General features: G+C 49.0%; 1 protein-coding gene across 1 annotated transcript; it reads right to left on the bottom strand.

Moving 5' to 3' along the window:
- Positions 1–6,793: 6,793 nt before the first annotated feature.
- LOC149363785 (uncharacterized) lies at positions 6,794–8,870 on the bottom strand. Its single transcript, XM_089569988.1, has 2 exons — positions 8,625–8,870; positions 6,794–7,075 (listed from the first exon to the last, which is right to left on the bottom strand). Exons 1-2 carry the CDS (start codon positions 8,868–8,870, stop codon positions 6,881–6,883), a joined length of 441 nt encoding a protein of 146 aa, XP_089426114.1. The 3' UTR covers positions 6,794–6,880.
- Between the last annotated feature and the right edge of the window lie 6,042 nt (positions 8,871–14,912).

Here is a 14,912-nt window from a genome sequence, read left to right as displayed (position 1 = left end):
GAAGCTCCCAAGAGATTATGGGATAATTCGTTTTCTTGTTTGCTGCCCCTTCAAGGATTCATGCAACTGCCATTATTATTCCCTACTTTATTTTTCTCAAGGTGCGACTGGATATATATTAGACACCCTGTAAATTTTTTCAGCTTTGTACAGTTGACTAAATATATTTTCATCTCTTTAGGTGTGGTGTTCTTTGTTTCATAGCTTGGGTGGGTAGTAATGGCCCTTCCTGGCGGCGTTCCGTATTTCACTTCAAAAGAAATGTTTTTCGCCTTGATAGTGTACATAGGCCTAAAAAAAAAGCCAATTTGTTAGTTTTCCAGTACTAAACGACTGTAAATTTTTGCAAGTCTCACAGCACCAAAACTGTAGAAAACAAAATATTAACGGTAGCAAATTCGGTGTATTAATGGTGGGGGATGTGCTACGAAGCTCATGTTTTGTGAAATTTATACTGCGTTAACTACTTGGCATATCAAAAGGGCCCGATTTGTGACATGATGGGTGCTAAATCGCAGCTAGGTGTAGCACACCCTTGGAAGAACAGGCAAGTTTGCTTTGTGCACGGTTGTGAACATAGTGCCTTATAGGGTTTACTTGCAGAGGCATAGAGTGACTCTGTGACCATGCCGGGTGCCAAGCACGTTGTTGAAAAAGCAAAGAACTGCAAATGCATCTGCCCCTATCTTGCCATCGCTTTCACACCTAGCACTGCCTTGCTGTGTGCTGGAGCCCCAAAGGTAGCAGCAATATTTAGGGGCTTTACGCCACCCTGGGTGATGCCACCTCGTTTCAGCAAGAAAGGAACTTGCACCTGTTCTTGCTTATGTGGTCGTTCTTTCCTGCAGTTTCGGAGTGCTTGGGTTAGGGTCACCACACCAAGATGAGCTGCAGAGGAACCAAGCTGGGAGGGGTTGGTACGCATTCATGCTATTCCATGATCGCCAAAGACTTTGCTTCTAAGACACGCTTATTCATTCTGGGTGCCGTTCATGCCTTTCTCCTGCATCGCCTGCCTTGGCAACATTTCTAATTTTGTGTGCATGCAGGGCCCTCATCATTGCTCACCACTTTTTTCTTTGGACAAGCCCAAAGGACCTGACCAGACATTAGTATCTAACAGCGCTGTTGCTCAATTTAGCCGAAGTATTCCTTCATTAACCACGTGGCGGGCTTGACTAATCTCTCTACCAGCTGGCTGTGTGACTGTCACAAGGTCAGCTGAATGCCTCAAGAACAAAGCGGCCAGTACCTCTCGGAGACCATCCAGCCGATGGCATCGACAGATTGCCATGATGGGGTTAATTCCCTTGCAGCTGCTAGCAGGACATCGCATGAACCCGGCAGGTGCAAGGAGATTAATCACCACAGGCGAAAAGAAACCATTGGGTCCAGAACCAATTGGACATGTCAACTGAAACCAGTATGGTCCAATTGCAACGTCGCAACTGGAGCTTTCAATTTGTTCTAAATACACAAGAAACCTCAGCTACATGAGTTCGAACTTGACCGCGGCAGCTGCGTTTCGATGGAGGCGAAATACAAAAAGCGCCCGTGTGCTGTGCGATGTCGATGCGCGTTAAATATCCCTAGGTGGTAGAAATTATTCCGGAGTGCTCCACCACAGGGCTCCACTACCGCACCTCTTCGTTCACTCCCTCCTTTGTCCCTATCATTAAGACGCGGTGCCCACCGAGATATGATGATGATGTCCTCAGGCTTAATGGCACATACCCGCGGCGGGGGATTGGCCAGGGTGCATAGCGGATACAAACGCACTCATATACAGGGAATGTAGTAGTTTGATAATTTTGGGACATAAAGCTAGAATTGCGAGACGCTTATCGCGTCATATTCTTTCCTCAAAAACGAAAATCCGATCTAAAACGCGCAGCCTTCATGCGTGTTTGTCAGCCTTAAAGATCCGTCGTTTTTTTATTCAGCGGCGAAACGTGTAGTTTAGTTCTTGCCCTTTTCTATCGTACGAGAGCTTTGCTTTCAGTAAGAGTGGGGCTTTTTGTGGCTAGGAGTTGGTATTCTATCGATACACGCGAAATTCAATCTCTCTTCGGTGTCTCTAAGTTTGACATATAAGCATAAGAGAAAAAAAAAAATCTAGCATGGTGGCAACCGCCGCCAACCTGTACGCGTCTAACTTCCGTCCATCCATCCATGTGGGCTTGAGATCGCGAGCTGCGACTTCAGCGCCGAAGCCGCTGCCGCCGCTGGAAGCGACCTTTCGGTTGTCCATTCCCCCGCTCTTGCCGTGGCAAGTAGCATGTTTCATTGACGCGGAATCCACCAACAGGCGCCCGAGAGCTGCGCTCTAAAATGCAGAGAAATGGTGCCTTAGAAGTTCCGGACCCCTGTGGCGTTTGCGAGCAGCCGTGCTCTCGAGATAAGCGCTCGCTATTTTTCGGTAGCCGCAACGGTCAGACGAGCCTTCCAGGACGACGCCGGGATTTTTCGGAGGTGGTTGACGCTTCGAGGATGAAGGGGGTGGATGAGTGGACAGCCGCCTAGCAGGGAGGTGTGGTAGGAACGTGTCTGGGCGGTGGTAGTTCTGGAGGATAGAGGCTTCACACACATGACAGCGATGTTGTATACCGTATACGGGGTACACCAAACGGGTCAAATGTAGTTCCCCCGCGTGCGCGCGTGTGCGTCGTATACACGTTACATAAGAGAGAGAAAACTTTATTGTCAGCGATACGTTGGTGAAGTTCTTGGGTACTTCAGCCGCTCCAGGTGGCCGGCAGTTTGAGTCTGTCGGCGACCTCCTGCGCTCTTGCCGTGGCCCTGGACTGAACGCCCCGGTCCGGGCTAGCCAGGGCAGCTACCCATTTTTCAAGTGTGGGAGATGTGACTAGATCTGCCGGAGGCGGATCCTCCGTGCAGTCCCAGATTATGTGGTCTAAGGTGGCAGGCTCGCCTCACAGCTGACAGTACGGATTTACCAAATCTGGAGAGATATTGGAATATGTCCACGGGTTTGGCTGCGACCGCGTTTGCAGCCGCCTCCACGTGGTAGCCTGTCCGCGGCATAAACTTTCTCGCCATCGTTATCACATTTCCGCCGCGCTAAAAAAAAAAAAAAACTGCTGACAAATGTCTTGGTCAAGAGTGTACTCTTTCTTCTGGAAACTTTTTTGACGAGCGCTTCTGCTGGGTATTAGAAGGGATGCATGCGCACCTGTGCATGCGATACATCAATTTCCTTGTTATCGCAGCCGGGATTTAGTGGAATGCCGCTATTAGTATATAGACCTGGGGTGTCCAAAGTGCGCCTCTTCCCGGGTCCATGCGCGACTCTGGCATCTGTACCTCCCCCCCCCCCCCCTCCCACACACACACGCACATCTGCCTCTGAAGACAGCTTCCTTTATGTTCTAGAAGAGAGGCGCACGCAGGCAGCTGTTGCCAGTTGGCGCTATCCTGCAGAGAATGCGCGAAATGATGCGTGTGCAGCTCATAGTTTCTGAATATTGCCTTTATGATCCAGCCGTTCCAGTCATTGCAAGCTGACGCCATCTCGGGTAGATGCCATTTCAGCTGCAACACCGACGTTTTACCACCCCCTGCATAATGACGTTTGCATCAGTGCTTAAAGTCAGGGGGGTCTCAGACCACCTCCCCACCAAGATAGGTAAGAGATCCGAGATCCCCCGTGCTAGGGGCTGCCTGAATCCGAAGCAAGCAGCCATTTTTTTATTCTTGTCAACGGTGCTGATCGAAATATTTCTTTTTATCGTTTCAAAAATTTCGTTGGGATATTAGTTTTAGTAAGAATCATTAACACAATTTATAAAACCCGGGACGGAAAAAATTAATTATTAGAGGGGACACGTAAGCTCCACATTAAGGGTATGATGCGATAGCGCAATGGGTTACTTCCCATATACGCAGATTGTCATTCTCTACATTTATATATCCTTGGGAGTCCTCGTATACTTCTCCTAGCGCAGTGGTGCAGCGGTTGAGAGATGTACAAGTTTACCCTGTTAATGTTGCTTGTTAATTTAACTGCCACATGCCACGGTGAGCAGTTTGCTCACTATCAGGTGGGCAGGTTGTGATGACACTGCAAGGTCACGTGACCTAGGTGGCCCACCTGCCTCATAGGTTGCTCTCTGGGCACCACCTGTCAGAGTCATGCTCGTGATTTTTCACTCGCAACGCCGACGCTGGATTTTCTGGGTAACGGGGCCTCTAACGATATCGCGTTAAAATACAAAGTTGCCAGCACTACACAAAGGGGTGAAAAGGGAAGCCCGTGCCATCACATTACGAGTCAGTCCAGAGCTCTCTGCCCATTGCCATGGCTACACAACGGGCACACTGGCTGAGCGTTCGGATCGTTTGTTTCAGGTCTGTGATATAAACTGAGCAAACAACGACGTTTAAAAATGATTTTTCACCTTTATATAAAACGATGATGTAAAGCAGGCGGCCAGCCGCTTTCTCTCTCTCCCTCTTTAGTTTCCTCTTCTCCTGTGCTATAATCACTAGAGAACTACCTTCGATGCTTAGCTGCATCTGCAACAAGCACCACGGCATAAAAGAGAGGGACGCAATTCGCCTAGTGCAAGCTTTTGTCGTCTCACGAATAATGTACGGGACTGCCTACCTCCACCTCACCCAGTCAGAAATAGCAAAACTAGAATCACTGATACGGTCGGCTTACAAGACGGCACTGAGTCTCCCAAAGACAGCATCAGCATCGCGCCTCATGTCTCTCGGCATCCACAACACGCTCCAAGAAATCTGGGAGGCACAAAGGTTGTCACAGCTGGCCATCGCAGCCTGGCCATCACTAGAACAGGCCAGACCCTTCTAAACAAGGTGCACCTCACAGTACCCTACGCGGTCGACAAACGGACGGAACTTCCTCTATCGATCCGCGAGAAGATCCATGTCCATCAAATCCCCAGAAATATGCATCCCACATTTAACGCGGAGAGAAGAAACGCCAGAGCCGAATGCCTGCGCAAGAAATGGGATAGCCGCCCGGACACACTCTACGTGGATACAGCCGGTCCAATCAAAGGGCGGATGACCATCGCCGTAACGAATCCCGAGGGCAAACTGATCAACTACGCGTCAGTGCGTACGTCCAGCCCCACTCATGCAGAGGAGGCAGCCATTGCGCTAGCTACCAACCCACGCGCTAACGTACTGACAGATTCACAAAATTCCTGCAGAAATATAAACAAAGGACAAATCCACCAATCAGATCTCACACTCTTAGCCAAACATCCTCCTAATCAAGCCTCAATAATATGGTTTCCAGGCCACACGGAACACGCGAGAGGGAATGATGACGCTCACCGGCACGCCCGAGCTCTCATACCGGGATTCCCCCCTAGCCGACGAGACAGAGGAACACGTTGCACAGCCCATAATCACCCTCGCCGAACACCTACAGGCCTACAGACAGGCCAGACAGGCATACCCCCCACCTGAAAACTCTAGACAAGGCAGAAGAACACACCTTTCGCCGGTTACAAACAGACACTTTTATAACTCCGGAGCCCTTCACTACGTACGGCGCCTCTCAAAGCCTGAGTCGCTTTGAGACGTTAAACCCCACAAACCAAACCTTTTATAACTCCACTTAAACTCCACCAATGGTATCCCTCACTCTACAAACCAGTGCCCACACTGTGGAGAAACAGTGACAGCTTTTCACATGGTGTGGGGATGCCAATTCAATCCTGCTGTAGACAGACTTCCGAATCCCAATTTGGAGCAGCAGGAGGCCATTCTGCACAGCGAGGACCCCGACCAGCAACGAGGACTGGTTCGCAGGGCCAAAGCTGCGGCGCAGGCCAGTGGGCTGCCGGAATAGGCGGACCACCCAAGGCTCCGATAATTGCCATTGTTTAAAAATCCATTCGGTGGAGCCAGACTATAAGCACCGAAAACGCAAGAACGAAGACGAACATCGGACGTTTTTTTAATGGGAGCAAAATTTCGCCTACATGGAGAAAAACGATAAAGCCATTTACTTTCACATTACAAGACGAGAAATCTCCGTCGTCACTTTGAGGCCAACCACAAAACGTTTTCTGGGGACTATCCAGCCTCATCTGCAGCCTACGGATCTGAAGACCAAATTGGCCCAGATCAAACTAAGACTTCACAACCAGCAGTCCCTGATGCAGGTCTTCATCAAACAATCGGAAAAAGCAGCCGATTCCGATTTCATGGAACACTGTTCGTGCTCAGCGCTCCTATTCTGAGGGAGAACTCATCAAGAAAAAACATCTGCGACGTCTTGGCGCTGCTGGACTCGAACAAGAAACTTTAAAAGCTCGTCAGCAAACTCCCAGTGCCAAGGCATTCGGCTGAAAGGTGCGTTTCAGAGCTGAGTTATGACGTTGGCGACAAGCTTAACGAGTGTTTAAACTTTCAGCTTAGCGCTCGATGACACTTTCACGAACATGCTATTTCTTCATTCTGCTGTAAAAAATCCTATTATAGTCAAGTGCGCGAACGCAACATATCTCAACATATCTTAACGTGCACTGACATCGCACCGCACACGGGAAATTCAAGAGGCCTGTGTGCAGTGCGATGTCAGTGCACGTTAAAGAACCCCAGGTGGTCGAAATTTCCGGAGCCCTTCACTACGGCGGCGCTCATAGCCTGAGTTTCATTTGGACGTTAAATCCCAATGAATCAAACCAGCAACATATCTGTCACACAATCTCGCGAACTCATTTATTTGCTTCGACACCGTCGAATCCACGCTGTGATAACCTCGGCGTTTTTTTAATAACAAAAACTGCATTCGTGAGAAAGTCTTACAAGAACTGACGCGCATGCCACGTGTATTGAATCGGCCTTCCGCTCGTTTGGCCCGGTCCCCAGGGTGCAGTTATTTGAACGGACGCCGGTGCAGCTCAGCCAACAGGCCGGGCATCGCGGTCGTGGAGCTCCGGGTGGGCGGCGGGGGAGGCCGATGGTTGGAGCTGGAGCCGGAGACGATGATGTACATGACGACGATGAAGACGATCAGGATGGCTCCGCAGGCAGCAATGGCGCCCGCCGCCACTCGCCGCTGGTCCCGAAACTGCGTACGCGATTTCGCAATATCTTCCGTCAGTCGTAGTGATTAGATACTTTTAACATATAGTGTACCGCTACCGCTTACCGTGCCCCGACTCTGTGCACGCACTGATTGGTACTGACGCGGCAAGCAGGCGTACTGCATTGAAGGACTATGGTACTGTTGACTGGAACGTGGCGCCATCTAACGTCATCAAGTCTGCGCATGCGCAGTGGCGGACGCGGTAAGCGGTAGGGGCAGCGGCACGTGCTACCTTTAGCATACCGTGTTACCGTTACCGGAGCCCGACTACCATTAGTGTGCATACAATGATTGGTTGCGCTGCAATTGGTACCTGGCGCCATCTGGCGGCCTCAAGGCGATCTGCGCATGCGCACTTATGGCGCGGGCCTCCGGTACTCTGGTAAATTAGACACCTTTATCATACCGTGTACCGCCTTACCGTTACCGTTACCGGAGTACCGTGAGCCCGCCCACCGCCGGTGAGCACGCGCTGATTGGTCCCGATGTTGCAGGCGAGCGCGCAGCTTCCGAGTACCTGGCGCGCAGACAAGGCGATTTGCGCATGCGCATTGGCAGTGCGCGGGCTTCCGGTACTCCGGTAGCGGTAACACGGTATGCTAAAGGTGTACGGTAACACGGTATGCCAATGATGTCTACTGGTACATCATTACACATGTGACCAATATATACACCGACTTGGTAGTCGAATGCGCCTCGAGGAATGTACCTGAAGTGTGCTTGTTAGTTCAAGGTACAGAAGATTCGAATTACACTCCAAGCCAAAAAGGATTAAAAATGCCACAGGGTGAGTCCTTCGGGAGTAACTGCATTGCCATAATCAGTTCCTAAAAACACCAAGCGTTGCTCCTGCGGAGTAATTACGAGAGAGCGTCAGTCCCAGTTAGTCTTCCCTCTGATTATCCGTTCTTCGTGAGGATGGAGCAGTTACTCTCATTTTACCCGGTTTTATCGTATAGTTTCGCAACAGCTGTGCTGGCAGCGCCACCTCTTGTCAGCGGAAGAATGACAAAAACAGACGAACGGGAAACGGTGAGTGCTTTTCCTGATGGGCGAGAGATGTTCTGGCGTCATTGCATACGATGCGGACTTCCAATTAGCTGACATCGATTCTGGCAGGCACCCGACCGAAACGTACTGTAAAACGAATGTTACCACCAAATTTGGGAGCAAAACAGGCCAGCTGTTTAGCAAGGAGAAATTTTATTGTTTTCTCTGAGCGGCGCCGCACTTACATAAGTCCGTTACTGTCGCGAGGCCTAATTAGCCACGGTGACACCTGCAGCTAGTTTTGATGACGCCACGTAGTTGCAATGGTGGCCAGCGCATCAGCTAACAAATACTCCCGCGTTTAGTTAGTCAGAACTGTGTCCAAATTAACCCGGGCCGCAATGGTTAAGGGAAGGGGTAGTGGGTGCTATAGATAATGTATGGCGACAGTGCATGGTTAACGTATGGAGAAGCATTTATGGACATCTTCGATGGCTGTCCAGGACTGGATATGCATGCAGTGAAAACAAAGAAGGTCCACCTGTGAGCGTTGCACTTCATCGATGATGACGCTGGGTGTGCGTTGTTCGACGGCGATCTGTGCGGGGCTGGCGGGCCGGTTGCTGGTGATGGTGTTTCCGTCCGACAGCTTGGGTTTCGCAGCCGGGTCGCCACCAGTCGTCTTCGCTCCCTGGCGGCCCATCTCGGCCGACCCACTTAGCGTCGACTGCAGCCCGCTGGCCATGTGGTCCGATCTCCTATGGGCGCCCGGCGGAGAACTCGACATGGCTGCTTCGTGAAAGGCTTCTTCCTCTCTTCTCACTTGCGGCACCCTTCTTCCTCCTCAGCTTCGACACAACGCTGAGAGCGCTCTTGTTTTTATTTCATAGATTTGTGTCATTTTGATACGGTGTCGTGTTTTTCGATGAACCCTCTTCATTTCATCCCATCTTTAATCCATTCCCTCTTGAACTTCTTCACCCTTAGATCTTCCTCCATATCGTCTTGCCATCTCTTCTTTGAGCCTCTTCCATCGACTTCAAGCTTCGTCACTTTCTTTACAATGTCCTTTATCACTGCGTGCCCTTTTCCACCGCAGCTTACCTTTCTTCAATGTTTTTCTCAACATCGATGACTTTGACCGTCCCTCGTATGTGGCCGTTCCGGTCTCCGTCCTTTCTTTCCCCTCCACACACATCCATCTTAGTAGTCTCACTTCTGCTACCTTGAATCTTTTGAACGCTAGCCTTAGTTCCATGAAGCACTGTTGTCCTAATCAATGTTTGCAGACTGGTCCTTCAGCATATGTTTATATACAGGGTCACGGTGTGACACGGCGGGTATCCATCTAGCCATGCAGAGAGGTGCGGTTTGGTCAGCGACACAGACCAAGGATCCGTCCATAGGCCAAAACACTCATAGTTAGCGGTGCGCTCTCATCGTTTAGTAAAGGAACTTCAGGTGTACAACAAGGCTGGCTTTGAGTCCGCTGCTTTTCTTGATCTGCATCAATGATATAGAGGTGCGTTTTACATGAGTCACCCTTCTCCATTGTGATGTAATGTTATTAGTAACTTAAATCACCAAGCCGACAAATTTAAATATTAAGCCATGTATTTCTTGTCTGACTATATCAACAAGAAACACAGCGCTTACCCAACTAGCAAATATATTGCTGTATTAAATTTCTTCACAAGAAACTTCAAAACTCCAGTACTGAAGCTATAGCTGACAAATATGCAACCTATTCTCGAATACCATTTTTTGTTCAGTATGATCCACATAAGCATCACTGAGTATTTAAGGGTCCATAAACGCAACTCCTGGAACCTCATGTCTTGAGTACAGTCGAATAATTGACCGCCTGAAATTATGCGGTCCAAGAAGCAGCTTTTTAGATCAATTTCCAACCACAGCGTCCGAACTTGTGCACCAAAGCGTGACATCACAGAATCGTGCACCATGACTGGGCCAGCTACACTACCACCACAAAGGAGAAGGGTAGACACTGCAAGCGCTTGCATTGTCTGCCCTTCTCCTTCGTCCTTCGTCGTGTGCGCTAGTTTTTGTTTTCCAGATGTACCCGTGGCTTTCACTATTTCTGTCTCAACAGAGCGCTGATCTTGGTTAAATTAGCCCATCTGACATCGATTAATGACAGTCTGTTGAAGTTGGCTAAGTTTGTCTGCTTGCGTTTTCACCCCTAAAGACTTCAAATGTGCAATGTTCCATGTGAAAGCTTCAGTTGAAAGTTACAGAGTGACTGAAGAAACCATCGAGAGCGCCATCTTTTGTAACGCCCGCTTGACATTCTCAGCAGAAAGCGCGCGAAAATCAAGATGCCTCTGGCACAAATTGGGCGCAGTACTTTGAAAACCCCTCGTAAGGTGGCGCGCATTTACCGGCGGCTGCCTTAAAGGGGCTGCGAAACACTGCTTGGGGGGATACCGGCTATACTTCAGGTGGGTTCTTTATGTCACACAGATGCTGACCTAAAAAGAATAACAAGAATCGATGCACAGGAATGGGAGTTATTCAGTGAAGAAATTTCAAAATACAAGCAAACAAAACGCTGCCCTCAACTCGATTTTGGCGGTGCTTCCCACTCCTATTACGCTCTCCCAATGACGGCACCTGGCGCAACCAATCAAAAAAGCGAGCCAGAGCACGCCGCGGAAGTTTTTACTCCATGGTTGCCTGCTCTCTGTAACTCGTTCTTGCTGAGACTGGCAGCATCGTTTCCATGCCAGAGCGCCCCTGGTGGTGTATTTTTATTTTACTTGCTTTGCAGGGCTCTTATCTAAGACAAACAAGTTGTTTTTGTTGATCTAATATAAAACGCAGACAGGTGACAAAATGTGTCTCTATTTATTCACACAATTTGCAGTATATTTACTGTTTGTCCGATCATCAAGCTCGCGCCAGGTGATGTCATATCCGCTGCTAAAAACCCGCCACTGTGTGGCGACACCATCAGAGCTATGACGTTGTTTTTGGGAGGACATTAAAATATTAAAAAACGGAATATACGCAGTATTACCGACGCTAATAGCACCATTATAACTCACTGTATGCAATCAACAGGCAAAACAGTTAACTAAGATTGTGTTTCTGGGCTCCTTTAAGCCAGTGCAGCCGCTCTGGCGTTCAGCGCGAGCGAGTGAATGCTTCCCTTAGCGGCCCGTGCCTGTGGAGGAAAGAAACCAGAGCTTTACTCGCCATACGATCATCCTTCTGAAATTAACCTTTCTCTTTCCGTCTCCGGGCGCCTCAAAGTCAGCCCCAGGCGACGGCCTAAACCCTGTAGAAAATTGGAGGGTACATTTAAGCTTCGCCTTAAGGGCATGACACCATAGCGTAAAATGGGTTAATGCCCATGTATGCGAACTTGGTCATTCTGTACCTTAAGTTCATAGATCTCTGGGAGTTCGCATACTTCTTCTGGCGAAGTGGGGCAGCAGTTAAGCGATGCGCTACTGCCCTGTGAAGGAAGGTGCTGCCACCGGTGAGGCTTCTGTGACACAGGTTGCTCTTCCCGATTGATTGATTGTAAAACATTTTATTCGCCGGAAAGAGCTTGGCAAGAGATCGCGTTAAGTGGTCGAGAGTACGCAGCCCTCGACGACTTTGTCAGCCCACTCCACCGCCAGAACTTGCGTTCCGAAGTCACAGCTAGCCAGCACGGTCTCCCACCGCTCGAGAGAAGGAGCGGTAACTAGATCACCCGGAGGTGGCTCTATTTTTCAGTCCCACAGGATGTGATCGTAGGTGGCTCGTTGGCCACAGTGTTTACAATTTGGGTTGTAAAAATCTGGATAAATGAGGGCGAGGAGTGATGGGGTGCGTATCGATCTTGTCTGTAGACGACGCCACGTAACCTCTTGTTCTTTAGTCAGGCTTTTGTCCGGAGGAGAAAAATTCTCCTCTCTAGTTTAAAATGATTGGTGAGATCATGATATGGGATCATGGAGTCCTTCGTGAAATTCAGGGAGCCAGACTCATCCACTGCCCGGTCGAAGAAACCTGGGGCTTTATTGTGGGCTGCCTCGCTCCCCGTATTCCCCGAATGGGCTGGGACCCATATCAGTTCGGAATAATTTGGTGAGAATTTTGTTGAGTTAAGGATTCTAAGGGAGGTGTTTGTAATTCGCCCTTTTGCGAAATTATTGATACCCATTCTGGAATCGCTGAGGATGATGCTCTCTTGGGTATGCGCTAGGGCAACCTCTCGCGACCAATCATTAATTTAACCGCCACCTTTCACGGTGCGCAGTTTGTTCACAATCCGGTGAGCAGGTTGCGATGACGCCACGAGGCTACGTGACCTTGGTGGCCGGCTCGTCTGCCTCCTATAGGTTGCTTCTCTGGGGATTTTTCGCGGATTTTTCGGTTACGGCCAACGGTCGGTCGGTGGTGAGACCAAGGACGATTCACCCTGCAGCAACAACGCGGACGGATTTGCGCATATTTCTCTCTCTCCACCCTCTTTTCTTTCACATTCTCTCGTTATATTTACGAGAACTGAACGGCCTCCTTTCCTCTTGGACCGTTCCTTAGTTCGAGCGACTATCGCGGGCGACATACCTTTGTTATGGGCAATTCGAGCTGAAAAACAACAAAAAAAGAAACAAAATTTGGCGCAGCACGCGTAGCAGCTATTCTGCCCGTACAGAAGGAGCATGTACTTTGCCTGCGGAATCGGTTGTTCAGGAGTAAAAAAAATGCGGGTGTAAAATGGGAGTAAACGCCGTATAGTTTTCACAGCGAGCAGTTTCTTCGCCCGTAGCGAGCGTTCCAGGGTGGCGACGCCACGTCCTGTCTTCTAAGGCGAAAGCTTTTAATGGCTCATACTGTCGTCCGTTAACAAAACGTGTCTCACGAGATTAACTCGGGAACTAAAAAAGGTAAGAGAAAACGAATGGTTGCTTCAGATAGAGGAGGAAAAATTGAACCGAGAAGCTACGTTTGGTGACTGTAGAATAATTAGTTATAGTCAGAAATGTCAAAATTGCGTCGAAATAACGCAGATGTCGGTATAGCCACGGGAACGGTGTGACGTCACATCCACCGGAAGTCGCCATGGCATAGTGTCCCCGGCTTTCGCCTCTCAACTCTTTAGTTGCCAAAGCGTCCTCACAATTTTTAATGCGGAAGCACTACTTCACGAGGTCACACCGGCTCACAGAATTTCTGTGGAACTTGACCGTGAGAGTGACCTTGGGCGAACAACAAATAAATGAGTAAATATTGCCGTGACTGGGATTCGAGCCCGCGGCGGCCCGAACAGATCAGCTTCGCTGGCCACTGCACGATAGCACTATGCTATCGCCGCAGCCGATCACACGTCGTGTTGTTGAATGTGTGGCAACACACACTAGCGCCGCGCATTGCAAATCGTCGCCTTCATCAACTAATACTACTATGGAACTAGTATGGTCGTTAGACGTGCCGATGTTCCAGCGGATCAAAACCATGAGCCAATAAGTCTAAATACATGCTTTCGCACGTCTCTTCAAATACATTAAAACCCTACCACTTTTTATATGAGAATGCTTCAAAACTCACGTGCCGACATATCCGTAACTTTTCTTCCTTCACACCCGCGCACAGTACTACCAGTCTTTTGTTTACTTTGCTGAGCATTGCATTCGGTCGTGCTGCAGGTACAAAGGGTGCAAACAGACTTCAATCTCTTTGCCAACTTTCGTATCGCAAGCCTCCGTGGCTTGGAAATAGCCCTTTTCTCCTTTAATCCTATAGAACTGGTGGCCCTTCCCACCTACAATTAAGTTTTGTTACTTCCTTCAGTGGGGGCCTCCGGTGTTATGTGCACTTCTCCGAATGCGTGCAAAGGAAAGAAAATGCGTTAAGAACCATTAGGCTTTTGAAGGTGTGCTGCATGGGGTTCCGATGGCGAGGATTCCCGAATAGATTTTGTCTCCAGCAGTTGGCAAGAATAAACTGTTATCAATAATTAATCGATTAAACATCGAAGCTCTTCCGCACGCATTAGCCGACCACCAAGAAGGATACTACTTGATGTTCAGCCACTCTGAGTAAAGTTGTGGAACATCTAAACCTTGATTCAAGCAACGTGACACAGGTATACCTTCTACATTCTAAGTAGGTGTGGGGGCCGCTTGGAGTACCCGTATATGGTGAATGAAACATTTATGCAGCTTTTGACGCTTTCGTGCTTTCAGTGTGATGGGAACGTGAAAAGTTTCAGCTCAGTCGAATTGCCGACTGTCTGTGGAAGAATCGAAGAGCTTCAGGATGGAGTCCATCCGGGACGGCGCAAAATTCCACCTCCCGTTTCATGTGCGGAAAGTGAATATGCTGTACGGGGAACTATGAAATGTGAAAAGTCCGCTTTGCATACTGCTATGTATGCGCTTTGCTTTTAGAAACGAGCTGCCTTAACTGAAATTCAGCCAGCGGCACGAATCCTTTTTTTTAATTGTGCAAATATGCCCTGGAAATATAGTCCGATTTCGTGCTTAGATATCGTGCAAGGTGGGAGTTTATGGCAATGATGATGATGGACATCTGCCCACTTCCGTTATTTGGTGGCGCTCAGTGATTTATAACATGCTTCCAGCGCTAAGCAGCGTGTCCTCTATCGGCATTGTTTTTGACGACATTTTCCCCCAAAGTGCAAGACTTTTGCCACCCCGTATTCTAAATGGACTATTAGAAGATGATTTATTTACCCTTCTTACAAACATTGCAATATCAACCGATGCCTCGCAGTGCAACGGAAAGGTAGGTGTGGGAGTCGTCTGTCCGCGTTTAGACTGGTTCTCTTCACTGCGCCTTGCGTATTGAC

Source organism: Amblyomma mixtum, chromosome 2, assembly GCF_055824585.1.
Source record: "Amblyomma mixtum isolate Tamu chromosome 2, ASM5582458v1, whole genome shotgun sequence".
Lineage (NCBI taxonomy): Eukaryota > Metazoa > Arthropoda > Arachnida > Ixodida > Ixodidae > Amblyomma > Amblyomma mixtum.
The sequence above is the reverse complement of the archived record's forward strand: the minus strand, read 5'-3'. Positions and strand labels throughout refer to the sequence as shown.

What these genes read in the sequence shown, in the direction of transcription:
- LOC149363785 (XM_089569988.1), bottom strand. Translation starts at nt 8,870, where the DNA reads ATGTCGAGTTCTCCGCCGGGCGCCCATAGGAGATCGGACCACATGGCC. An exon ending in ATGAAGTGCAACGCTCACAG is followed by an intron (nt 7,076 to 8,624) that starts GTGGACCTTCTT and finishes TCGCGTACGCAG; the next exon opens with TTTCGGGACCAGCGGCGAGT.